The sequence below is a fragment of the Euprymna scolopes genome, chromosome 19 (assembly GCF_053919585.1).
Source record: "Euprymna scolopes isolate OS-2025 chromosome 19, ASM5391958v1, whole genome shotgun sequence".
In the NCBI taxonomy this organism is placed as follows: domain Eukaryota; kingdom Metazoa; phylum Mollusca; class Cephalopoda; order Sepiida; family Sepiolidae; genus Euprymna; species Euprymna scolopes.
In genome coordinates, this window is record NC_136500.1 from 111,501,898 (window position 1) to 111,528,405 (window position 26,508).

General features: G+C 32.6%; 1 protein-coding gene across 1 annotated transcript in view; it reads left to right on the forward strand.

Annotated features, from left to right (window-relative positions):
- LOC145240301 (eukaryotic translation initiation factor 4 gamma 2-like) overlaps nt 1-26,508 on the forward strand; it is a 123,974-nt gene that overhangs the window by 81,011 nt on the left and 16,455 nt on the right. Inside the window, exons 4-19 of the mRNA XM_080103882.1 lie at nt 6,584-6,664; nt 7,387-7,489; nt 7,788-7,898; nt 8,825-8,891; nt 9,352-9,444; nt 11,568-11,737; nt 11,832-11,942; nt 16,822-16,893; nt 17,052-17,214; nt 17,952-18,047; nt 18,543-18,806; nt 20,008-20,273; nt 20,573-20,662; nt 22,668-22,750; nt 23,460-23,512; nt 24,337-24,416. Of these exons, the coding sequence (XP_079960008.1) occupies nt 6,584-6,664; nt 7,387-7,489; nt 7,788-7,898; nt 8,825-8,891; nt 9,352-9,444; nt 11,568-11,737; nt 11,832-11,942; nt 16,822-16,893; nt 17,052-17,214; nt 17,952-18,047; nt 18,543-18,806; nt 20,008-20,273; nt 20,573-20,662; nt 22,668-22,750; nt 23,460-23,512; nt 24,337-24,416 (1,903 nt within the window). The remainder of the gene's footprint in view (nt 1-6,583; nt 6,665-7,386; nt 7,490-7,787; nt 7,899-8,824; nt 8,892-9,351; nt 9,445-11,567; nt 11,738-11,831; nt 11,943-16,821; nt 16,894-17,051; nt 17,215-17,951; nt 18,048-18,542; nt 18,807-20,007; nt 20,274-20,572; nt 20,663-22,667; nt 22,751-23,459; nt 23,513-24,336; nt 24,417-26,508) is intronic.

Consider the following 26,508-nt stretch of genomic DNA (forward strand, 5'->3'; position numbering starts at 1 on the left):
TAAGGCTTTATTCATCTACAACCACAGGTATGCATGCTGAAATAAAAGAATGAAAAATTGCTAAGATTTTACACAAAGTAACAATGCTTATATGATAATGAGCATGTGCAAGAGTAACTTAAAATTCTTGGAAATTCATCAAAATGATTGAAAAGCAACATACATCGACTGGATAGTTTGGAGCCACTGTGCAGAAAGGTCTCGCTAAGCTTGAAGAAATGTTAACTGCATGAGAAGACTGCTATCCAGCCAGACTTTTCATATGTGCGTACTGTCATAGTGACTCCTTCCCATGTTGTACATCTGGTACTCTACCAGTATAGTGTGTAACTCCATAACTTTCTGAGATTGAAATTGTGTCAATAGGTTGATGAATAAAATCTCCAGTTTTTGAATCTCTATTTTACTAGCATTACCACAGTCATGTAGTAAAAGTGGAGTGAACATTGTTATACGTCATTTTTTAAGAAAATTTTACTTCTAATAATTTATTAAAGGTTAAATTTAAAGGTTTTTTTTTTTTTTTTTTTTTTTTTTCTATAGAGGTATTGTATTTCCAGAATTGCAGGCTTGTGGAACTCTTGTTAACCGTTTTTTTCCTATTTTTGGTCTAGGCCTTTTCAATAAGTATTGTTATTGCAATAATCATCTTCCATTCTTGTTCTTTTTAAAAAAAATTTTTTGCTATGTCAAGTGAATTTATGCCTTGTCTGAAGCGATTTCTATTTAAAAAAAAAAAAAAAAAAAAAAAGTGACTTGTTATTGCATCAGCCATCATCACAAATGGTTTAACCAAAGCTATTGATTGTTTATTAAGTGAAGTTTGTAACATAGTCATTTATGCACTAAATCTATTGGAAAGGTATTTTTTCTGCAAGATGTAAAATTGTAACTTGTTTTTTAATGAATCGTTTTCCATAAATTAGATTTACTTGTATAGTGAAAACTGCACTGAATTTAACAAACTTGTTTTGCGTTGTGTGATTGACACCAAGTGATCACTTCCGAGAAAATTCTGTAGTCTTTCAGAGGTTAATAATATATAGCATTTATTTACTTTTATTTATTTTTTACTTATCAAGGCCCGGAGGCCACTCAAGGATAAAAGTTAGGTGTTTGTTATTAGTTGGGAAGTAAATAAACAGTATTGTATTCTTTAAACGGACAGTTTTGGGAAAAAATAAGACAAATTTGAACTTGTGCTCTTCTAGAATTTGTAAATGTTAAAATAAACAGGAATAAACAAAGTATGGTAAATTTATTCCTATTAAAAATGAACTGCTTAATATGATTTTAAAATAAATTGTACCATTTTAAACAAAATAAAAACAAATATACACTTCACCAAAAGAAAATATTATTTGCTTTTTATATTTCTATTTTGAAAATCTAAACCTTTCATTTTATTTATTCAAAGTTTTATTCTTCCTAAACCTTTCATGCTCACTATCTTAAAGAGTTAATTGTCAAATGATCCAGAAGTTTGATTTTTAAATGTTAATTTTCTTATGATTCATGGCATTGTAGATATGATTGGTTGTAAAGTTAGCTTCCTCCTTATTGAAATGGTGGCATATATAAACCAGACAAGGATTAATCATTACCTTACAATGAATGACTTTCTTAGGAAAAAAAAAAAAAAAAAAACGAATCTAAAATTGATGCCTAACTGTACAATAGATGGTGCTTGGGTATTAAAAAAAGTTTGTGCCATAAAACAACCAAAGCAGAAAATAAGTAAAATTAAATGCTCCATTTTAAAGACTCCAAAAACGTGTCTCAAATTGCAGCTCTTACACAAGGAAAGCTATTATTCTGAACATGTAATTACTGTGAAATTATCTAGGAGCAAATACAGCTGTGCACATTTGAACATGGTGTAACTTTTAACGACAAAGTGGTCACTCAAGGAAAATAATGTGAAAGATGACCACTTAATTATTAGACCATTGTTAGAAGTTTGTTGACAAGTTGTCACAAGAAGGGAGGTGGGTACAAATGAATGTCAATTTCGTGTTATCGAAGCTTTTAGCATAGTCTTAAATTTGAACCATCTTGTAAATTCAGGCTGACAGCTACATTCAAACTTAAGCATCTGCTGGCACTTGCCTAGTAACCCAAAGAATGTGATGAATCTAATTGATAATAATTTGTAGTGTATAAAATAAAAAGGATTTCCTAAACAAAAATTTGATCATGAAATAAGCAAGCGGTTGATTTTTTTTTTTGGATAAGTTGACCACTTTGTTGTCTTAGTTATATTTTATTTATTTTTTCATAAGTTATGACTCGTTCCAAGTATGAACGTGATAACACTAGCCTGGAACCAGATTTTTCATCATAGAAAAATGGTTTTTGAATACTGAATTATTAGGAGAGACCATTTAAGATATGTGGAAGGCATAAGATCTCTGATTGCTAGCAACTTGCTTTTCTCCTTTGCATCACAGAATATGCCAAGAAAGTAGAGGAGCATGTAGAATATTAATATTTTGACTCCTTAACTTTTATTGGAACACTAGCAGGGGTTCGTAAAATATGCTTAAATATATTTTAATTCCTGCAGATTGCATATTAGTCAATTCTCTATTGAATATTATATTGTGCCTAATATATAGTATTTATTTCCAAAGATTAAAAAAAAAAAATGACTTGATTGTCATCACCTAGAATCAAAATATTGACAGATAAGTTTTAAAATTAAAGTACTTCAATCTATAAATGAATTTGTGCAAAATAGAAATATATCAGCAAGTTGAAATGAACATTTTGCAGGTCAACTTGCCAGCATATTTCTGTATGCATTATTCATCCCTCCAACAAATATTATAATTGATATAACCCATCCTTGGTGTATGATTACTTGTTAATTTCAGTTTTGTAACCAGTAGTTTAAGAGCTTTTCAGTTAAATATTTTAAAACGCACACATGCATACATCTATTGTTTTATAAAATTACCATAAAATTAATGTTTATATTTTATTTTGTCGAATATAAACTGATAAATTAAAAAGACCTTTTTTATTGCACTCTTTTGGTTGGTCTGTACCCAAATTAAGGCAAAACTAGAGCTTGTCCTTTATCTTTAACTAGAATAACTGAACAGATTTCAAAGACAAATATGAATATTGTTGGAAAGAAGTGTATTCAAAATGACAATTGAATGTTAGCAACAAATGAATAGGATAAGGAGGTTTGGAAATGTCACTATGAGAAATTATTGAATACTATGTCTTAGTGAAACTGTAAAAATCTAGAACTTTTCAATTACGTGAAAGAATTACGTATAAAAATTAAGAAAGAAATGGTGCAGGACATAAGAGGAAGACTGTTAAAGTTGCAGATCCCTTAAGTATTATTGGCAGCTTTTAATATTTCTGCAATGAAACCAGCATTAATATGATCAGACTTGACAAATTGTATGAGTTATCCTGGAAACTTAGTACAATTGTGACTTGTTACAAGGATAAAGGAAAGCACTTAATAAAGGTAGTAAAGAGGCTTCAAATTGATGGATCAGGATCCTGAAAGTGATTGAGACTAATTAAGCAGCAAAAGATAAAATGCAGTTTGGTTTTATGCCTAGGCAAAGTACCACACATGCTATATTTATCTTGAGACAAAAGCAGTACTTTAATAACCTCTATTTAGTTTTTCTGGATCTAGAAAAGCTTTTCACAGTGCTAAGTTTTAACTTTGCATAAACTAGTGGCAAATGAATGGTTGATGATGCTGTCACATTTAGTGACGGGTTTAATATTAAAATTAGGTGTACATCATTGTTCTGTACTGTCGCTTTTTATTCATTTTAGAACATTGTATAGGGAGTTTGTCATGGGTTGTCCTATCCTGAAGGGAAACTGTTAATGATTTAATACTTGCATGTGAAACTGACTACTAATTAACTTATTGAATTCAAAACTTGGAGGAATGCTATATAAAGTAAAGGCTTGAAAGTGATTGAAGTGATAATCAGTGGTTGTAGCAGTGTTGGAAAACTCCCCTGTTTAGTTTGTAAAAGGGAATAGGGTACAATTCAATTTTTTGTGATATCCGTAAACATTAATTAGGTACATAAAAATTGTAGTAGAATTGCACTTAAACCAATTTCTATGCAAGAAACATAAGACAATGGAAATGGATGAGAAATCTGATGTGGACAAAGTTATTGAGGTTAAAGTTATTACCTGATAATACTATTGGAGCACAGTGGAATCTGGTGCTAGTGTGATTGCAAGAGTTAAGAATGGATGGAATAAATTCAGGTAACTTCTGCCATTACTAAATGGCAAGATGTTAACACTGTCAACCAAGGGAAGAGTTTATTGGGCATGTGTATGGACATCAAACTGAATATAGTGGTCTATATACCTGGTAACCAACCCAGAGTATTCTCCTTTGCAACAAACATTCTTTTAACATAAGACTATTTGTGTAGACCAAAAATTATATAAATGAAATTTTAATGTAATGTCAGAAAATGTGTAAAAGATTTTGATCTCTGCATTAATGTTATTACTATTAAACAGAATTTATGACTACATTACTAGTCTGTTTCCTACCATCATTTGCTTACAAAACAGCCTTCTACTAGACATGGCCACTGCAGATTTCTTCTAGATTTTTCTTCCAAGATGTTAATATAATTTTAAGCATTGTTTTCTTTATTTGTGATTCTAAATGTGACTCCGTTTCATATTCATCTTATTGTTACCAATCTTCTCTTCCATGTTGGTTTAAGGCAAGTTGGAAGAGAATATAGAAATTTTCCTTCTCTTCATAGACCCCACTCTCCCGAAATTTCTTTGAATCATGAACAATAAGCTGCGTATCTCCATAGACCTTTGGACTTGATGTAGTTTCAAGTCGATAGGGAAAACTTGAGACAATGTAATCATTACAGCAAGGAGGGGCTAATGTGCTTTTGTGGAATTTTTACATTTTATAATATTTAATGAGAATTACAATAAAATTAGAAACAAAATCTTCAAGAAAAAAAAAATGCTTATTGTCCTGCTTTTAATGTCCACACCAACTGTCCATCCCTTCATTTTCACTTAAAGCAATGATCCTTCTCCTAGACGCCATTTTGTTTTTTACTCTTGGAATCCTGATGAGGCTTCATAATTTGTGCATTCATCTAAAGGAGGCCAATGGAGGAGTTGGCCGAAACTTGTTGAAAAACTATGAAGATGAGGATAAACAGTCCACAAAAAAAAGTGAACATTGAATTTTTTTTTTTTTTTTTTTTTTTCAATGAAAATGTGTAACAAACTCTCCAAAGACAGCAAATTAATTTTGAAAGAATCATTTAAATTTTTTTATAATTACACTAAAAAATTTTGTTTCAGATTCTGTGATCAAATTCACACCTTTTAATTATCTCAAAATCTGACTGAGAGATTTGGTCAGTGACCTGAAAACCATCACCTTGTGTTCTGACTTCTTTAACTGACACTCTTAGGCATCACCATTTTGCTATGCACAGACCTCCCATCATACACTGTTGGCATCTCCTCCCTCTTTGCAAGATTTACATTGTAGAATTTATTTCTACCTACATGGGCATCACGGTAATGACACTATAGTGCAATCCGATTTCAGCATTTCACAAAACAATGAGTTTTATTTTTTCCGCTTTTTCTTTTAATCACTTTTTAATATAACTATGTTTAGATTCTTTAAAAAAAAAAAAAAAAAACCCTGAAAGTTTCAATTGATCTAAATATATAATTTTATGGTTTATGGAATAAATTCCATAAACCATAAAATTATATATTTTTCAAACTATTTACTCCAGTCACAGAGTTCTTGACATGCTCCAGCAACTTGTTCCAATCATTACTCTTACTTAAAGTGAGCAATCAAGTTAAAATCTCTGTTCTTATAGTTCTATTCATTTGGAATTTTAAATTCAGTTAATGATTGAAAATGTCATTTTTGTCAGCTGAATTATTTCATACAAGTTAGAACAAAGCTAATTTTGTGCCATCTGGCAAAAAAAAAAAAGGGCAAAATCTAAACTTGTTTTCAGTCTCGACTTTCTAGCTCAAAGTTCTTAAACTAGGTTACTTATATCTTCTGCTTTTAGGGACGAGAGACCACCCCACCTCTCAATCCCTGGTGATTACCTATCTTCGAAGAACCGATGGATCCCACCTAACACAATCAAACGAGATGTCAATTCAAATCGCGACAGAAATGATGTGGTACTTCGAACAGTCAGAGGGTAGGGTTTTTGCCTCTTACACTGATACAGAGTGTGGCAATAAAACCTCCCACATCAAATTACATATTAAGTTCAGAGAGGGTCAAATAAATATTCTTAATAATCAGTATTATTTGTTCTACCTATAGCAAGTAATATTGATGATTTTTTTAATATTTATTTGGGAGGTATTAATGCCGCTCCCTGTACAACTTTTATGTAATTGGTTGTAGGCATAGAATATTCTTTATATATATAAGCAAAGATGGGCCTGTTTTGCTGAAAACAAGATTCTCTTATTTTCAATATGATGGATGTTCTGTTTATTAAATAAAATTATTTTATTTATTTTTTTTTTTTTAACGTTTTATCAGATGGAATCCACCCAGCGTTAAACAACGAGATGGTCTTTCAACTGAGGAAAAAAATGATCTGATATTCCGTAAGGCCAGAGGGTAAGGATTTTTTTTTTTTTTCTTCCCCACTCTATATTCTTTAAATTTATAAAGTGCTTCAACCATTACTGTAGATTGGCAAACAAATTATTTGAAAGAATTGTTAATTCTGAAAGATCAACAATCGAGCTGATGGATCCACTTGAAAAGTTACATTTCCAATTTCATTTGAAATGCAGAAGCTAAAATTATGACCAATGTGGATAATAAAATTCCTTTATTTATTGAGTAATGAATCCAAGAAAAATCATACGGAACTCTTTTCTAATTTAAAGCAAAACTAATGAGTTGGAAAAGATCTTAAATTCTGGAATCCCTATAAATATAGCAAGCAGTAAATGTCCTGTTGCTAGACATTTGAATGTGGTTAGTCATGCAGGAGATAAGTTCAGACACTAAAGTTGTTTCTCGTGCTAATGTTGTATTGATACCAGAACTCTCTGACTTTTGATAGACTATACAACTTATTTGATGGGGGAGAGGTTTAGTTATTTACTAACACAACTAATACCCTCTTATGTTGCAGATTATTGGTCTTTAAACCAGAAAGAATGCAAACAAAACAAATGCATAATGTACATTACATCTTTTTAAGATGTGCTATGAAAAAAAATACTTTTTACAACATATGCTTTTTCTTTACCTTTTAACTGTTCAGCAGTTTTTTCATCCTTCTGATAAATACATTTAATATTGAAATATATGCTACCTTCTTTTTTTAGAATTCTCAATAAACTGACCCCGGAGAAGTTTGACAAGTTGAGTTTGGAGCTTCTAAATGTTGGCATCGACTCCCAGCTCATACTTAAGGGAATAATACTTCTGGTGAGTAATTTAGATTGCTTTTCTCTTTGACAAAAAAGTCTTTCTGATGTCCTGTTTTCTTATTACGTACCAATTATAATTAGCTTTATTATTGTGTGCCTCCTTTTATATTTTAGTGTTCAATGTTAGTGTGAATAGATGTTTGTGAGCATATACAGTAAGATTTGGTTGTTGTGAGGGCGGATGTAATTAACAGTAACAGAATGAGTTATTAATGTATTTGATCTTTCTATTGCATACTCTTATGTCCTACTCACACTGACGTTTGCTTATGCTTCATTTTTCTTGTTCATTTCAGATCTTTGAGAAAGCCTTAGATGAGCCGAAATATAGTTCACTTTATGCACAACTATGCCACCGTCTCTGTGAGGACGCTCCAAATTTTGAACACCCTTCCTCCAATACAACGGTACGTATATTGCATTTTGATCTTTTTCACTGATATAAGTGGGAAGCTATCTCAGCACTAAACGTGACTGCTGCGGAAGTCCGTCAGTATTGTATTCTGAATGACTTGGCAGTAAATAGTCAAATGTCTCAGAATGCATCTGTTCCAATTGGTTGTTTTGCCAATTGTTCTCTGTAAAAAGATTTGCAGACATGCAGCTATGTCAGGAACTTGGCTAAGTGATTATCTGTTCTGTTGGCAACTTTCAAACAAGAAAAACTTATGCTGAACAATAACATTTATTGGAACAGTGGTATGTAACATAATAGAAAGGGAAACTTATGTTGGTTTTGTTGGAAACGATAAGTTGAATTTGATGCCAAGTCTTGGTTTTAGGGGACTTTAAAAGTTACCCCTCTCTCTCTCACACACACACACACACACATATATACACACATGAGAGGTAAAGAATTTTTCTTAGTGTTTTGAATTTTCTGTTCTCATTTTAGACCTAGTAATACAATATCTTAACATTATGACCTTTTGTTGTAATCAAAATGGGTGTTCTAATGGTGCCCATCAACTCAATATGATACATTACCTTTTGAAATCATTTTCGAAAATATTTTTCTTTCCAAAAATGCATTGATCCCCATTTTCTTTAAATTGTCTAATTTAATTGAACCAATATTTGCATCAGCAAGTTCCTCATCGCGCCATACCAAATTGTTCACAAGTGAATCTTTTAGATGTTTTTGACATTAAGTGCTAACCTTTTGATGAGGCTATTTTCTTCCTGGCTATGGGTGAAAAAGAAAATTTTTGTTAAAATAATCATATACAATGAATCATTGACAATAGGCATTTTTTCAATATTAAATAATCCTGTGTTGTATACTTACTAATACATATCAAAAATACATATCAAAAATTTCTTGTTTTAACAGACCTTTCGACGCCTACTCTTGAACAAGTGTCGCGATGAATTTGAAAACCGTTCCCGTGCCACTGAAGGTGAGCATTGCGTTTATTTTTTTTTGTTCTGTAAAGTTTGGAAGTGTATAAAATCATTTTTATTCAAATAAAACTATCAGTGTTAAAAAACAAGCTATTCTTATCCAAGAGTTTTTAATTTTTGTTTTACCTTCCAAAGTTAAATTTATCATTTCATTGGTAAATTATTAATTCAACCAAATTATTATAAAACTTAAACTAATTTTAATGTGATGTTTTAACCTATAAAATTATTCAAAATTCTTTTCAATTTTGGCGCGCCACAGTGTGTTTTACAGAAATGTTGCTCAGCTTGTTGACATTCTGATATCAGATGTGCTCATACAATTTTATTAATATAGAAATTAAATAATTTGATCCAATGCAACACCTAAACTAAGTTTTAATTGTTAACTAAAATATTAAAAAAAAACATATATATATACACACACACATAAATATCTTGTTCTCTCTTGTCTAGCTTACGATAAGAAAGATGTCCCCCTTAACGATGATGAAGCTGAACAATACCATCTGGCCAAACAGAAGATGCTGGGCAACATCAAGTTCATTGGTAAGTCTAACAGTTTCTCTATTTTTATTTTTTTTCTTTAAATGATTGTAAATTAGTTTTATGGAAATAATTTCCATTGTGTAATCTGTCATTTCATGAGTAAAATACTGCAACAAATGCAATTTCTTAATCACACTACTACCACACACACACACACACACACACATATATATATATATATATATATATATACTAGCAGTTCAGCCCGGCTTTGCTCGGGCTCTGTTCTATTCATAACTTGTCCTACATGTGAATACACTTCATGCAAAATTTCACATGTTTAGACCAAAGTTTGTCTAAGTAATTTCGTAGAGACCGCAGAGGTAAATTTAAAAAAAAAAACTTTGACCCCTAAACTATTATTTTGGTCTCAAATCAAAATATAAAGTGTTACCCATGTCCAAGTTACCTACACTAAAATTTCAAGTCTTTAGACCCAAAATTGGCAAAGGAATCTGGTAGAATCTGCAAAAGTCAACTCTTTCAACTTTGGCCTTTTGGCCGCCAAATTTTTTCCCCAAAACTGCCACATGTCTGAATATCTGTTATGTATAAATTTCAAATGTTTAGACCTAAAATTTGCTGAGTAGTTTGCTAAACACTGCAAAGGTAAATTGTTTTTAACTTTGACACCTTGGCAGCTCAAATTTTCGACCCAAACCGATTAAAAAGCTTGCCCTATCTCTGAATACCCTTTATATAAAATTTCAAATGTTTAGGCCAGAAATTGGCGGAGTAATTTGGTAGGTGTGTGTATGGCGGGGGGGGGGGGTATTAATAATCCTGCTTAAATATTATAAAAAAGACGATGTAAAAAAAAAAAAAACCAAAACGGAAAAAAAAAATGGCATAAATAAACCTGTGTATGGGGGGAGGGGGTGGGTAAACTAAAGAAAAGCAAAGTAATAAAAAAAAAAAAAACGTTTGGCCGGGAGGAGGGATTGAACCCCGGAGTGGAAAACAATAGCAACTACTTAACAGTCTCGGCCACGAGTGCGAGTAATAGATTAGCATGTTAAGTTAAAGCTTATAAAGCTAAAAGAAGTTTGATTGACAGGAAGATGCTAAATGAGGTCATCGCACGATCGTTATTTTTAGTTTTCACTTCCCCCAGATGATGGTGGGAAGTGGGGGGAAAGCAGCGAAGGTCGAGAACACGTTTTTCACTGTATTTATACTAAAATGCACGACAAACAGGACATAGCGAAATAGCGCGAATCTCATAAAAGTCGACGTAAATAAATCTATACGCTACGTGCTTTTCTAATTCCTAGATATTATAATATAGGACCCATATACAGAGTTTTAAGCGATAGTAACAACCCCGGGAACGCGTGCGAAAGAAGCCTTTTGAAGACATACACGAAATGGTCACACACATTTTGCCTTTTATATATATATAGACTAGAATTTCAGCCCGGCATTGCCCGGGTATTTGGAGGTGTATGTTGAGAGAAAAGAAAATGTGGTAGTAGGAAGACGGGCTTGAACCCGTACCGCAAAGGAGGAAAAGAACGGGAAAAAAATGTGACATCTTTGCTGTTACGACCGCCAAACCGGAAGTGACGTAGGTTTTAATTAAGGCTAGACAATCGAAAGGAGAGGATGACTTTCGAAAATATTGGCGGCAACCCCCCCCCCCCCTTAACAGCCAAATTTCTGTCCAAAAACGATTGCAAAGATTTTTCCAAATCTCAGTACCATGTATATAAAATTTCGAGTCTGTAGACTTAAAATTGACAGTTATTGCGTAGGGAAATGTACACACACACACACACACACACATATATATATATATATATATATATATATATAATTTTTATTACTGGTTATCCTAAAAAAAAAAAAAAAAAAAAATATATGAAAAGGATAAATGTGTTGCAGGAAATCTGGATTCCATAATAAATCCTGAAAAGATTGTGTTGGGAATAAACTTGCTGGCTGTTGAGTTGTTCTCTAGTAATAGAAATATATTCCCTCCGAAGTTGAATGTTTTGCATAAAGTTTGAGGATTTGTTTGTAAATAAATGCAATTGTCAATTCATGTACAGTTTTCAAAAATTGAAATGTGACCTCACTAAATGTTATGTTAAACTTTTTTTTTTTTTTTTTTTTTTTTTAAGGTGAGCTCGGCAAGCTGGAGATGCTGCACGAAGGCATTCTGCACAAATGCATCAAGCAGCTTCTGGAAAAGAAAAAGAATGTTCCCGTTAAGGACATGGCAGAAGACTTGGAGTGTCTGTGCCAGATAATCCGCACAGTAGGCCGGCGCCTTGATACTGCCAAGGCTAAAGTGAGTTGGAATCCCCACCTTTTTATTATCTTTTTTAATTAATTTATTTTTCGATCTAACTAAATTTAAAAATAAAATTCATTTTCTTATGCAGGCCTGGATGGATCAGTACTTTGAGCGAATCAAGAACTTCGCTACCAACCCAGAATTGCCCTCAAGAATTCGCTTCATGCTGCAGGATGTGGTGGAACTGCGGGCTAACAGAGTAAGTAATGTTTTTTTTTTTTCCAAGCAAATATATATATATTTTTGAAATACTTTATTTGCAGATTTGATTCTACTAATTTTGTTATATTCACCCATATATGTGGAGCTTGGGTTGCCAATTAGAATATGATTAATAAAAAATCATGACTTGAAATTTTGTTGCTTCAAAAATTCAGAAAATAAATATGCAGTTGCCGTTTGAAATGTGCTGAATTATTGCTAATTTTTATTTTTTGACCTGAAGTACTAGATATTGGAATGGACTGCAAATTTGTAGATCTAATGCGAGGAAGGAATGTATATGATTTATGAGATGATCTTCTCTTGGAGGAGGATGGTGTAGAAAATATACAGTAGCATCCAAAACTAAGGGACAAAATTTTACAACCTAATACTTAGAAATAACTGTGAAAAGCTAATATTTTGACAACTGGTAGTCATTATCATCCATAATAACATACTAAAATTTGAATCATATTCAAAGGATAGAAAAAGAATTATAACAATTATTTATTTTCAAAATAGGAACATCCAAAAGTAAGGGACAAAATTGAGAAAAACAATGTAGACAGTATGCTATATTCAAGTTTTTTGATTTCCTCTAAAGAATAAGTCTTAGTCATTTGTAAATGTTGCATCAGTCGGCACCATGGCAAAATGCCAAGAACTTCATTACTCTGTGAGACAAGCTATTGTGAAGTTACACAAGGAAAAGCACACCATTAGAGAGATTTCAGAGAAAGTGAAACGTTCCAAGAGTGTTGTAGGCAAATCCTACAATGATTCTGGCAAAATAGTTAGTGCTTATAAAACCGACAGACCCCACAAAACTTCGGCAAGAGAAGATCGAATAATGCAGTGTATGTCATTAAAAGACCGTTTTAAGTCTTGCACAGAAATTAAAAGGGTTATGAATAGTATCTCGTGCTAATGTGTCAAAACACACTGTTTCTAGACGACTGCAAGAAATAGGGCTGTTTAATAGAACCCCAGGGAAGAAACCACTCGTTAGTTCGAAGAATAAGAAAGATTAGAGTTTGCAAACAGGTATGCAATTTGGACATATGAAAATTGGGCAAAAGTATTTTTCAGTGATGAAAGCAAGTTTAATTTATTTGGAAAAAAACGATGTAGAGATGTATTGGTGAAAGATTAAGTGCAAAGTGTAGTAAGAAAACTGTCAAGTTTGGGGCGGAAGCGTCATGGTATTTGGAATGTTTTGTAGCCAAGGTACATCGCCTCTTGTCTGGTTACAAACTTGTGTAGGTGCACAGATCTATAAAAACATTGTTCAGATCATGTTGTGGCAATCAAACAGAATTTCGGTTTCGATAGGGAAGATAATGCCCCATGTCACAAGGCAAAGGTGTTAATGAGTTACCTTAGCGAGCAAGATTTTGAAATTATGGATTGGCCACCGCAAAGTCCTGACTTAAATCCAATAGTAAATCTTTGGAAGACTTTAGGAGTGAAAGTTATGGAAAGAAATCCCACTAACGTGGAGGATTTGTGGGTGAAGTTTCAAGAAGAATGGTCTAAAATTAGTATTGAGGATTGTCAAGAACTGATTGGTTCTTGTAGTCGAAGATGTGCAGCTGTAGGTGTATCAGAATTTTTGTAGGAATTTTTGACACCCCTAACACGAAACTGCGAATAAAATATAAAAATCTCGTAATTTCACTGTTAAAAGTGGGTTGTTTATTTTCTTTATGGATTATACTTCCAAAATAAACTATTAAAGTTGTTTTAAAGTAATAGAAATATATATATATTTTTTTTTTAACAGTAATGAATTTTCCGAACTCAATATTTTTCAATTTTTAAACTTTAAAAATCTATCAAAATTTTTCTATTGATTCTATTTTTATATTTTCAGGGTCAATGTGAAATTTTATGTTCTTTTCAATAAACCGAATATAATATTTTAGACAAACGTTTTTTTTTTTTTTTTTTTAATTCACGCCCCCCCCCCCTTTTTATGTGTCTATTAAAAAGTAAATAATTAATTTACTCACAAATTGAAGAGAAAAGGTCAATAAATAATATATTCAAATTTAAAACAAAGTGTTTTTTTAGAATTTTACCTGTAAAGTTTGAAGTTTAAAACCTTTTTTTTTTTTTTAACCACATTATTTTTTTTTATTTTTTTTTTTTTTTAATGGAACCTTGGTCCTTGCTCCTTTTAATTGAAAAAAAATTAAAAAATTAGGGCTTGAATTACATTTTTTGAGGAGTTATAAGCTTGGAAAGACGGGGTCAAATAATTCACGCCTCCCATTTTGAAATGTCTATTAAAAAGTAAATAATTAATTTATGTACCAAAGTCTTATATATCACAAATTGAAGAGAAAAGGTCAATAAATAATATTCAAATTTAAAACAAAAAAAAAACAACTGTTTTTTAGAAATTTACCTGTAAAGTCCGAAGTTTAAAACCTTTTTTTAAAAAAAAAAACTTATTTTTTTATTTTTTATTTTTAATGAAACCTTGGTCCTTGCTCCTTTTAATTGAAAAAAAAAAAAAAAAAAAAAAAAAATTAGGGCTTGAATTACATTTTTCGAGGAGTTATAAGCTTAGAAAGATGGGGTGGAATTATTCACTATTTTCACGAAATTTCTGACACACCTAGTGCAGCTGTCATTAAGAGCAAGGGCTCATTTACTAAATATTGATTGTATATGTATTTTTGTTTGTCGGCTGTTTACATTGTTTTTCTCAATTTTGTCTCTTACTTTTGGATGTTCCTATTTTGAAAATAAATAATTGTTATAATTCTTTTTCTATCCTTTGCAAATGATTCAAATTTTAGTATGTTATTATGGATGATAACGACTACCGGTTGTTGAAATTTCAGCTTTTCATAGTTGTTATTTCTAACAAGTATTAGGTTGTAAAATTTTGCCCCATAGTTTTGGACTCTATATGTCCTCCAAAATGTTAATCAATCTTATAATTGAGGCTTTCTTGTATGTATTAGTCACTTCCAGACTCCAAAGCTAGTCAACAGAATTGCACCTAAGTTAACATGAAATATCCTTGGGATTCTAGGTGAGTAGGTTGGGGGCTTAAAATACTATTGCTATGAATACTGTCACATTCTAAAAATGAGCAGAATTGCAGTGACTTTATCATGAAGCACTCTTGTACCTTGTCTTCAATGCAATATGGTATTGGGTTGAGGATGATCTTTCTTCAAAAAGGGCGACTAAGAAAATCTGTTAAAACTATAGGGAATCAGCCTCATCAATGTAATATCCAAGATGTTTGCAGTTCTCTTGCACATGTTCTAGAGTATTCGTGATTCTCAAACCCTTTTGTGGCTTCTGTTCAGATAGTGGTTGTACCAATGAGATCTTCAATCTTACAGTGCACTTGGCATATCACTTCTGCTTGTATATGAATGAGCATCAACACCTTAAAAACCATGGTCACCTGAGCTGATCAATCTAGACACTTGCAACTATTCACATTAAACAGTAAACTTTGAAGACCTGCAGTCATTTGTCTACCTTAGTTAAACCATTGTACGATTTGATCATGGGATAGCTTAGATAAAATTCTGTAGAAGAGCTGCAAGTTCTGCCTTTGTCCATTTCAGGCGGTTACTGTGGTATCTATTAGTGATGGGACGATTCCAATATTTTTCACCAATTCCAGTATAATTACTGATTCCGTGCTAAATTCCAGATTCCGATACAATTTCGGATTCTTTATAAATCTCTAATTATTTAACTTATTTTCAATTTTCATAACAGTTCTACTTCTGGAGGAAAAAGTTGGGCAGTTGAAAGCCTAGGCAGTGATAATTAAAGCACAATCAAACTTCCAAGTAGTTTCTTTGATTGTGGAATTTGAATTGGCTTAACATTGTGTGATCTAGCTCAAGATGGGTTGCAATGATCATAAATGCGCAACTTGCTTGAAGTTAATTCAACTCAACAAGAGTGTTAGTCAATACAAGTAAAGTACTGTTCTAATGTTGAATGTGTCCATAGAGGATCAAAATTATAAGCATCTGAAAGTTTAAAAGCTGTCACAAAGCACCTGTTCTAGGCAGTGTCTCATTTTAAGCTAGTCTTAATAAAAATTATTACAAAAGAAAAAAATGGAACTCTGTTCTTAATGATATACAAAAGGGCAACCCTTTAAATGGTGAATAGTTCGGAGCTTATCACATAAATATAAAGGGATGATCATCTGCTAACCCAACTGTAATCAAAACTTTGGTTCATTCCCAAATGAATTGACATTTACTGTTAAGTAAAACCTTTAAAAAGTTCTTCGATAGGATTTTATTGTGTAGTAATTTATAGCAAAAGAAATAAATCATGATCAGAATAACAATTCTGAAAAATAGTTGTGAATAGTGTAGTGCGGTTTCTGTATTGTGTAATGTGGCATCTAGTCATGTGTACTGCTCTATGATGATCGTGTGTGTATAAAACAAAAAAAAAATTGCAAACCGAAAAGGCTCAGAAAGAAACAAGTTTCAATGGCAGCATTGTTGGAAAAAAAATCTCATTGAATGTATATTTCAGAAGAGCAAGTGGTGAAAGTGAAATCTCTTGCAAATGTAAAAATTGTTTCTTCATAAGATTTTTGCTTTTGCTGTTCCAAATTTTATTTATAATCAAGAATTTATTTCTCATTTACGAATTTGGATTAATGTCTGTTGATTAAGTCAAGGCAATTTTAATGATTTTTTTTTTTTTTTTAATTTCACCTCCAAATACTTATGAAATCTAAAAAAAAAAATGTAACTTTTAACACAGCATATTAGATTTTCTTTCAGAATTTATATATACCTGTCATAATGGAATAAATACTTTCTCCTTTCTTCCAATTCACAATTTTTTTTCTTTCTTCCCTCTGACAGTGGGTACCACGGAAGGTGCTTAGTGATCACGGACCAAAGACTATATCCCAAATACGACAGGAAGCAGCTGATGTAAGCATTGATATTTTTATTTATTTTTTTATATAAATGCATATACTATTTATATCACCACTAACATAAGTGTTCATTTTGCACAATGAAATGTAAACATTTTTATAAGCTGCCTGATTGTATTATGAATGAATTTCCTCATTTTTGTTTTCCTCTAGGAATATGGAGTGTATATTGCTCCTCCAGATCTGTCTGGAAGAGTACCTGGTGGAGCTGGAACTGGAAATATGTTTGGATCACGTATGTTGAATGGTAATTTCGGACCAGGCCAGAGAGGAGGGTTGGGAGACATTTTTAGTGCCTCTCCAACTGGGCTTCCCAGTAAGTATTGAGTATTTTTACTTTTTTTTTTTTTTTTTTTTTTGTCCTATTTTTGTTAAACTTGATCCATTGCATGGTTTTGATGTTCTATTTTTATAAAATGACGAGCATGAAAGAAAAAATTCTTGAAAGAAAATGAAATTGTGTGTCCACCATTTTTTATATGGCTAATTATATTTGCTTATGTAACCCCTACAAGCTTGCTTGAAGCATAACTGAAACTAATTTTGAATACATTTTAAAAACTTGATGAACAGTTGATTACCCCCCCCCCCCTCCACCTCTCCTCCAGCTTTTAACTTTTTTTTTCCAGACTGAATTTCTCTTTAATTTCTTTTAAGGTAATGAAAATCAAATTAATCTCTTTGATGTTGACCTGTTGGGTCACAACTACTATCACTATTCTACTTTGATTTCATTCGAAAATTCATAAACTGTTACATAGTTTTTAAGATTTTTTTTTTTTCTTGCATAACTAAAAAATGTTTCTTTACTATAATATACTTAGGGATAATCTAGAATTAAAGTGACTTTAATTTTGCCATCTAATTGACATATTGTCTGTACATGCCATTTTCTTCCTTACATTGAGAGGTTTGGTTATTTTCAGTATTTTATCTTGATACAACACCGGGCTCTCTTCTCTGTCATTTCAGAAAGGTCTTGGTCTTTTGTGTCTACCATCATTTTGGTATAAAATTATTTGGTTTTGTTTTTTGTTTCTCCATGTATTATAGATAGCATTGGTACTGGACCAGGGGTCATTCAACTGGATAGTTTTGTTCCTGGCTATTCCTTGAATATGGGCAGACGGGGTAGTCAACCCAACCCAGGTGAGTGTGAACTGTTGCTATGTTGGATACAGCTCATACATTGTGAAAAACCAAACTGAAAATCTCTTCACTACTTTCATTGATGCCAGATGAACATCAAGATATTAGACTTATGTTTCCCATTCCATAATAGATTTATTTTTTATTTCACTAGAGACATTTTCTGTAGCTTTAAATTTGCTTTGTTTATTGCTCTCCTTTTCCCCGTTTTTTTTCTTCTTGCAAGTGTGTGAATGCATTTTGCACGAATTTATAACTCCTATTGATTTTTTTCCCCCCTCCTTCTCTGATCAGAAGTTTATTTTAATTTTTACCTTCTGTGCCTTTTTTCTCTTTTGCTGCTAAATATTAATTTGTTTAATAGCTGTATTAATTCCTGCGAAGGTAAGACTTTTTATCACAAACATTTTTAATCTCAAACTTTTCATTAGATATTGTTGCAGTTCTGGCCCAATGTGAATAGTTTTGTTAGAAAAACACTTATTGTCTTTCTAGGAAGCTACCAAAATCAGTACAGTAACCGCCGTTTGCAGCCGGAAGGTGGCATTGGAGGCAACAGTGGTGGTGTGGGTGGGAGTGGCAGCAGCCCCAGATCGTCTCGTCGTGGCAACAGTCAGCAGTCCCTGCAGCAGAATCCATTACAATCCCAACAGATCTACCAGTTACAACAGAACCACCAGTCAACACAGATGTCGAATATGCAGCCATCGTTGCTCGCACAGCCGTCGCAGTTGCCCCTACAAGCTCAAAGGCTACAAGGTCAGTGTTTTGCTTTCGGGTTTTTTTCCCCAATGGATTTTTCAATAATCTATATATATAAAAGCGAAAATGTATGTGTGTATGTACGCTTTTCCTCAATGTCCACGAAAGGCTTCTTTCAGAGAAACGCTTGTTCGGTTCACAACTTAAAACTTTTTATATCATCTATAAATTGTAATATCTCAGAGTTATTCACGGAGCTTGCCTGTCTATTTAATTTTATTGACTTTCAAACGTTAATTATTCGACATTTCCCACATCGGCACGCGTTACATTCGGTTTTTGGTATAAAAAAATAAAAAGCGAAACTCTACTCTAATCACAGACCGAAAGCCAGTTGTCTCAAGAGAGCTAAGTAACGTTTGTTCAATGTCGATTTCGTCATATCAGACTGTAGCTTTCATTTTGCTCCTCCTAATAAACAGGGAGCGGGTTTTTAAAAACAAACAAACCGATTTATTCAAAACTGTCCCGCACAAAATCGTAACTGTCCCGCACAAAATCGTAACCTATCGCCGTCACGTCAATCAAAAAGGCGCACCTGTTTTTTTTTTTTTTTTTTTTTTTTTTTTTAAACACTTTACTATTTTCCAACTGCGCGTCGTGAAGGCTTTTTTTTTTTTTAATTTTAAAAAAATTTTTTTTTTCCACATTTTCGGTTTTTTTTCACATACCCCGAAAAACACCCGAGCAACGCTGGGTACCCCTCGCTAGTTCAATATAAAAGGTTGATGTAGTGTGCTTGGAGCATTGTGTCAATCTGATATAAAGATTGAAACTCCCTCATAACTTTATTACAAACTTTAATTGCTCTCAGTGTCACTCAGTATTGGGGTCCACATGATATTGAAGTTGGGATCCTTATCAGATAGACATTTTAAACTCTTTAAAATGTGCAAAAGTTGATCATTGGAGTGAATACATTTTGAGTTTAATATTGGTGATTTTGTTCTATTTGCTTCTCTTTATTTTTAATATTACTATTTGGCCATATTTTGTTTGTTTTCTATCCTTTTAGGTCTTAAATATGTAGAACTTTATTTCTCTTTAAGCATATCCATAATACTTACCTCGTAATACTATGTTGGATTTACTTCAAGACATGGAAGTTTTGTCTTGATGTGTAGTTTTGTTGCTACATTCATAATTCAATGAGAAAACAAGAATTATGTTTTTTAACTTTTTTTTTTTTTTAATTTAGGGACTGGAGGTAGCAGAGATCTGCCTCCACGGTTTGTTCGAATGACCATTCAGCCACCAACAGGACCAGAAAAGACAAATTCCAACACTGAAGAGATCAGTCTACGACCTTCCAAAAACTTCAATGTATTCCGCCCGACAGTGCCAAACATGCTTCCCAAATCTGCTCGTGGTGGTCCACCGTCAATTGGAAGTCAGCAGACTGGATTTCAGTCTCCTATTTTAGATATTGGATCGGCCACTGCCTCTCACTTACTTACAAAACCGGTGAGAATCAAATTCTTTTATTTCTCAAATCTATTTTATCTGCATGTCTAACAAATGTCATTTCATTTTTTCCTCAAAAAACTTGTATGGCATTCTATTAACACCGTTTTCTTTTTTCTTTTTCTTTTTTTTTTACATAAACTTCAGTGTGACAGAACTGTGCATATTGTAGAAATGTCAGAAAGTATTCAAATCTGAAACTGTTTTCTTTGTTACAAAAATGCATGACTATTACTTGTTTATATTTAATAAAGTTAAATTTAATTACTAAAACATTTTTCTTTTTCCTCTTTTCGTAGCCCCAAATTACAATCAAGCAAGCTAACCCTGATAAAACAAAGACTGTAAAAAAGACTCCACCCACAAAAAAGGAGCTTGAAAACAGTATGGTAAGACTTTTTTAAAACGACATTGCCTGCTATTTTATTAGTACTGTAGAGTTTTGATGTGTGTGCGTGCAATAAGTTTTTGATTTCAACTAAGAAATGGACAGGTACATTTTTTTTTTTTTTGTATAGATTTTTTATAGCTTTTAAAATACAGTGCTGTTAAAATTGCTAAGTTGGTGGACTATGGTTGGGAGGGGGTAGAGTTTTCATTGACTAATATACTGAAATATAGAAAAGCGATAGGGGCACTGCTCTTTTCCCTGATTTATCTACTTTGATTTAAACCTTATAATACTTAGTTGATGCCTTCTTGTAAGACACTCTTTTTATGTAAACTTTTTTTTCTCTTGTGTATAACTTTACCAGAGATTGAACTCCAGTCACAGTTCATTACTGAATATTGAAACCATTATGAAAGTAAATGCATCAAATCTTTAACTATCATAGATTTTGCATAGTAATTAAAACAAAATATACTCTTCTGACTGGAAATGTGTTTTTAAATTCAGGGTCTGTACAGACTTGAAAAGGCCTAAAATTTAGAGCTTTGTCTTGACAAGGCCTGATTCCAATTATTACCTTGAAAAGGACTTGAAAATTGTATTTATGTCCAATAAAAATTTGTCAGAATATCTCTATAATAGAAGCACTTTTTCCTCTTGCTACTTTCAACATTATACATGCAACTATGCACAACTTTTGTTTACAACTTAGTTCCTACTAAGGCATATTACTAGCCCACAATACATACATTTGGTCCCTGTTTTACAATTACTATTTTTTTCCTGTTGGATGTACTCTCTCAAATACATGAACCTGCTGTAAGTAGCAAAAGCAAATTTCTCCTTTCGTAATACAAACTCTGTTGCCTTTTCATTTTTGGTCAATTTCTTACGCAAATTATAAATCGCTTTACATTTCAACATATTACTATTTTATACATAATACTCTACAGTTATAAATTTATTTAATTAAGAATACCTTATTCTTGACCATTTATTGGAATAAAAGTTTAGACCAAACCTACCAGCTCACTATACATTGTACGATCACATACACTTAGTTTTAGAAAATGCCAGATTGTCACAAAAACGAACACCTCAGCTTGCACCAACATGGCCGACTAAGCATACAAATAGTATGAAAAGTTTTTCAATATCGTCCTATTAAATTAACTTCCTTTAATTTGATTTCACAGTACTTCTAGAAAAGCTGACAAAAATAATCCTTGCTCATACATGTATACTACATATACACTAAGATTCCATTTGCATGCTTCTAAACTCTAAACATGAATGCAACTATTATATGGTGACCGGTATGGTAGGCGAACAAACCAAAATACTATCTACTGGATCTCTATACTTTAATATATATGATGAATGTAGGTGCCTACAAACAACCTTACGAATTCACCAATGTACAAAACCAGGAACATATGACATGTTTCAGCATGTGACTTGCAAGTTACATTTTTAATAATATTTTTGTTTATAAGATTAGATTAATGTACACACAGTTTACACAGACAAGAATTATGCGCCTTTATTGCAAAACGACTGGATATTATCCATATACTTTGCAATAAGTTGAAGTGAAATTCCAAACTAAAACAGTGTAGACGAATCCACAAGGAGGAAAACCATATTTAATCACACTTGGTTGTCCAAGTGGATCAGGCAATATAAATATGAATTGCACTGACAAAGGAGATACTGTAGTGGTGATCAGTTTTGTTGCACATTACTGTAGAGAATTTTGTGTAAATAACTGATCTTTAAAACAATTTCATAAAATAAAAAAATTAAGGAGTGACTTTTCCTGTTGTCAATTACTAAGTTTTTTTGTTATATTTTTGTTTATATATCAAATTTTGTTTTGAAAACTTGAACTTTTTCTGGAGGAAACCTTAAAGTCTTTGAAAGATGGACATTTAAAATCTGTATGAACTCTGGAATTAGGAATTACCTTTCAAAATTGAAATCTTTTTTTGTTTTTCTTTCAGACTGCTTTACTGGATGATTACTTTAACAGTGGTGATATTCCTACTGCAGTCAGTGCATTCAGAGATTTAAACGCTCCTAACAAGTAAGTGTCTCCCCAATTTCATTTTTTCTATTAATCTTTCATGCATGTATATGGCATAAAATTTTGCACATAATAGTTGTCCGAACAAGTTTAACTTTTAAAGACTTCTCAGTTGCCAGATGTAACAAGTGTATCTATGCAGAGCTTTGAAATCTGAATATTATCATGTCTATGATCAGCAGCCAAGTACCATATTCATGTTAAATACTCTGACAGTAAAAGACATGTGCTTTACATTTTTTCTTTTTACCATGTTATTGAAAATCTGAGAAATATCCTTGTTTACACCAAGTGGATATTATTTCCTTTTTTTCATCTAATAATTTCTGTTTTATGTTTTCCATCCAATGTATGTTTAACATTAAAGTCCAATATAAATCTGCTAATTTATAAGATGTTTATAGCAAAAGAATGACATTTTTGATAAATTTGATTCTAAACATTGCTACATCACTTTTCTACCAACCAAAACTAAGGGAGAGAATTTTTTGAGACCACAAGTTTTAATTATGTGAATTGATTTTTTTATTCAGAATTTGTAAATTTACTTTACACATTTTCAATGTTATAATTATAAATAAAAATACTTTGTAGTGTAAAATTGGCATGGTAAATTAAAAAGCATCTATAAATATTTAGTGATAATTAAATTTTAATTAGCTTTATTTCAATTTGAAGTAAAACATGTTTTTTTATTTTTCTCCTACAGATATATTGCTGATGTGATTTACAAAATGATGATCAATAACATCGACAAAACAGGCAAGTCTACATTTCCTACTTGTACAAAACTTGTACGATTCTGTTTTACAGCTTAAGCCAACGCTTCTCAACCAAGTTTCTGTGGAATCCTAGGCTTCTGCAGGAGACTAATAAGGATTCTGCCAAAACAAGTGAGATTAGCTAATGCCTTTTTCACTTTTCTCTACATAATTCTAAACAATTACAACATTCTTGGATACTGTGATATGGACATCTCATAGCTAAACTACTATTATTGAAATAATTATTACAATAATTAGAAGCATAATATTTAAAGATATCTGTACTATGGAATCAGTGTGAAACTGCCTCATATTGCACATTCAGTGGATGAAATCTGTAGGTAATGTTTTTGTTTTTTCTTTAAGGAAATGTTTAAAAAAATTCTAATGACTAATTTACATATGTGAAAACGGAATCACAATATAAACATTTTTTTTTTCTAAATATGTCTGGTTGTTAAACAAGATCCCAGCGTTCATGTAAACAGTTTTTGTGCAAGGGCTTCTAGAGAAATATTTCAGGGTTACACAGGGTAAAATGGTTGAAAAATGCTGCCCTAACCATTCTAATATTTTTTCTTAAAACAGGCTGATTTGAGTATTTAATTTAATGAATTTCCTTATGTTTCCTTTACTTTTGTGAAGATCGTTAATTTGCCAAAATAATTCATAAACATTTCTTATATCATGTTTGAATAATCTCCAGCTTTAATGTCTTGCATGAATTCTAAAATCTGCTCTTGCTAATTAGATAAACTTGTTGATTCATAACTAATTTATGAAATTAACTTTTTTCTTTTTTTTTTTTCTTTTTTTAATTAGATTCTGATAGGGAAAAAGTCATGAATCTTTTGTGCGCTATGAAACCAGAAAATTTATTGACATCAGAAAACTTCATGGATGTAAGTAAAATTGAACCTATGTAGTTAAAATTCTCATGAGATATCACTCTCGCAGGTACACATACACACACACACACACACACACACACACACATGCATATATTTAAACAAATATTGTTAAAAATAATCTGCTTAATTATACGGTTTTTGTCCCACAAACAAATGCAGCCTAGTAATTCACTCTTGTTTTTTTGTTTGCATTCTTCTCAACCATGTCTTGAAATTTTTTAACAATTTTGCAGATATTGGTCATGGTGAAAGTAAATTTTTGCCAGAACGTATTTTTCGAGATAATTCTGGTGCTCCTAGGGGCATTTATAGGGGTAAATTTGACATCTTTACACAGATGGTTCCAAAGATCAAAATAAAGTGGAATGTGCCACCATTTCAAAAAGCACTATTTGGCAGAAAAGGTTACCAAATAACTCCTCAATCTATAATGCAGAAATTACAGCCATAAACTTTACTCTAGATATTATCACCAACAACTGGTGCTACCAGATCAGGCTGCCCTGTGGCTTCCTGAGACGAAATGCACCTACATTGACGTTTTTTTGTTTTCTGATCTTTTTTGTAAAACTTAATTATGTTCTGCAAAACAAAAAACAAAAACAACAGCCTATTCCCCCCCCCCCCTTTTTATTTTATTTTTTCCTACCTTACTCCCGGTCCTGGATATGACCTTAAACTACATCCGATGGTGAGGTCCAGCTTACGGGCTTGGGGAGTGTGGAGCCACCTCTTAATTGTCATTGCTCCCAGGTCCACCCTGACCCGGAGTGGTAGTACCTGTTAGGGTCCCAACTATGGGTTAAATAGAAACAGATTTTAAAAAGGAAAAGAAACAACAAAAAAGAAAGAAAAAGAAAACAAATATATTCTATTAAATTATCTATTTATTTATTTTTTTGCCCTGTCGGTAGGGCATGAGAACAAACCGACTGTCCCCCTGCAGAAGGTAAAAATCCCTCAATGGGGCAACCAGTTAGCCGTGGGTTGCTACCCGTAAAGTCTTAGGACGTGATCCTGGTGATTGAGCGAACCTAAACCAGGATACATAGAAGTTTAGGCACCGCAACACATTACTTTGGCCCTTACTTCGATGAGACGGGCGGTCGGAGAGGCCCGATCCGACCAATCGGCCAGTCACGCCAAGCCCCACCATATATTGCCCATTCCAAAAACCCACTACTAATACAACACATCCCCCCTCTCCCACAAATAACCCTACTCCCTAATATATGATGGAAAGCGGTGGCTGAGGGTCAATCGATTAGGTGTGAATATCGATGACGAGGCTGTAAACCCCTCAGGATTGCTACAGATCCCATAGCAATATCAAGAGAGAACAGATAATCATTATGATACCACCAAAGTCGGTTATATCATCATTGTATCCCTGTAGAGGCTGGGCGAATGGGTTTCCCCCCAGGCTCTTCCCAAATAGGACTCCGAGGTGGGTGGGGAACAAAGATGACGAAAAAAGAAAACAAAATATATGGCTTATTCCTCCCAAAAACCACCCAACCACCCAAAGAGAACCCACTCTGATGTCTCTGACATCAGTAGCTCTGACGAAGAGACGATAAAACCAAGGAACTCAACATTCGTAGTAATAGAATCAATGGAGGAAACTCCTTTGAGCAAACTATCACCTTTTAAAATTGAAAAAAATCTTAAAACTCTAAAACCAAAGTCTATTAAAAAACAATTTAACGGCAGCCTACTAATAGAAACCCATAACGAAGAACAAACTAAAGAAATATTGAAACTAAAATTATTTGAAAACATCAAAGTCAAATGCTACAGACATCCAACCCTAAATACCTGCAAAGGAGTAGTGAAAAGCCACGAACTTGCACTTTGTCCCTTGGAGGAAATCCGGACAAACTTACAGAAACAGAATGTGTTAGATGTTCGCAGAGTTCAAATTAAAAAAAACGGTGAGAAAATCGATACCAATACATATATACTAACTTTCGATTCCCTCACCATACCCAAAGAAGTGAAAGTCGGATATATGAAAATAAATGTAGAAATTTATATTCCAAACCCCCTCCAATGCTTCAAGTGCCAGAAGTTTGGACACCAT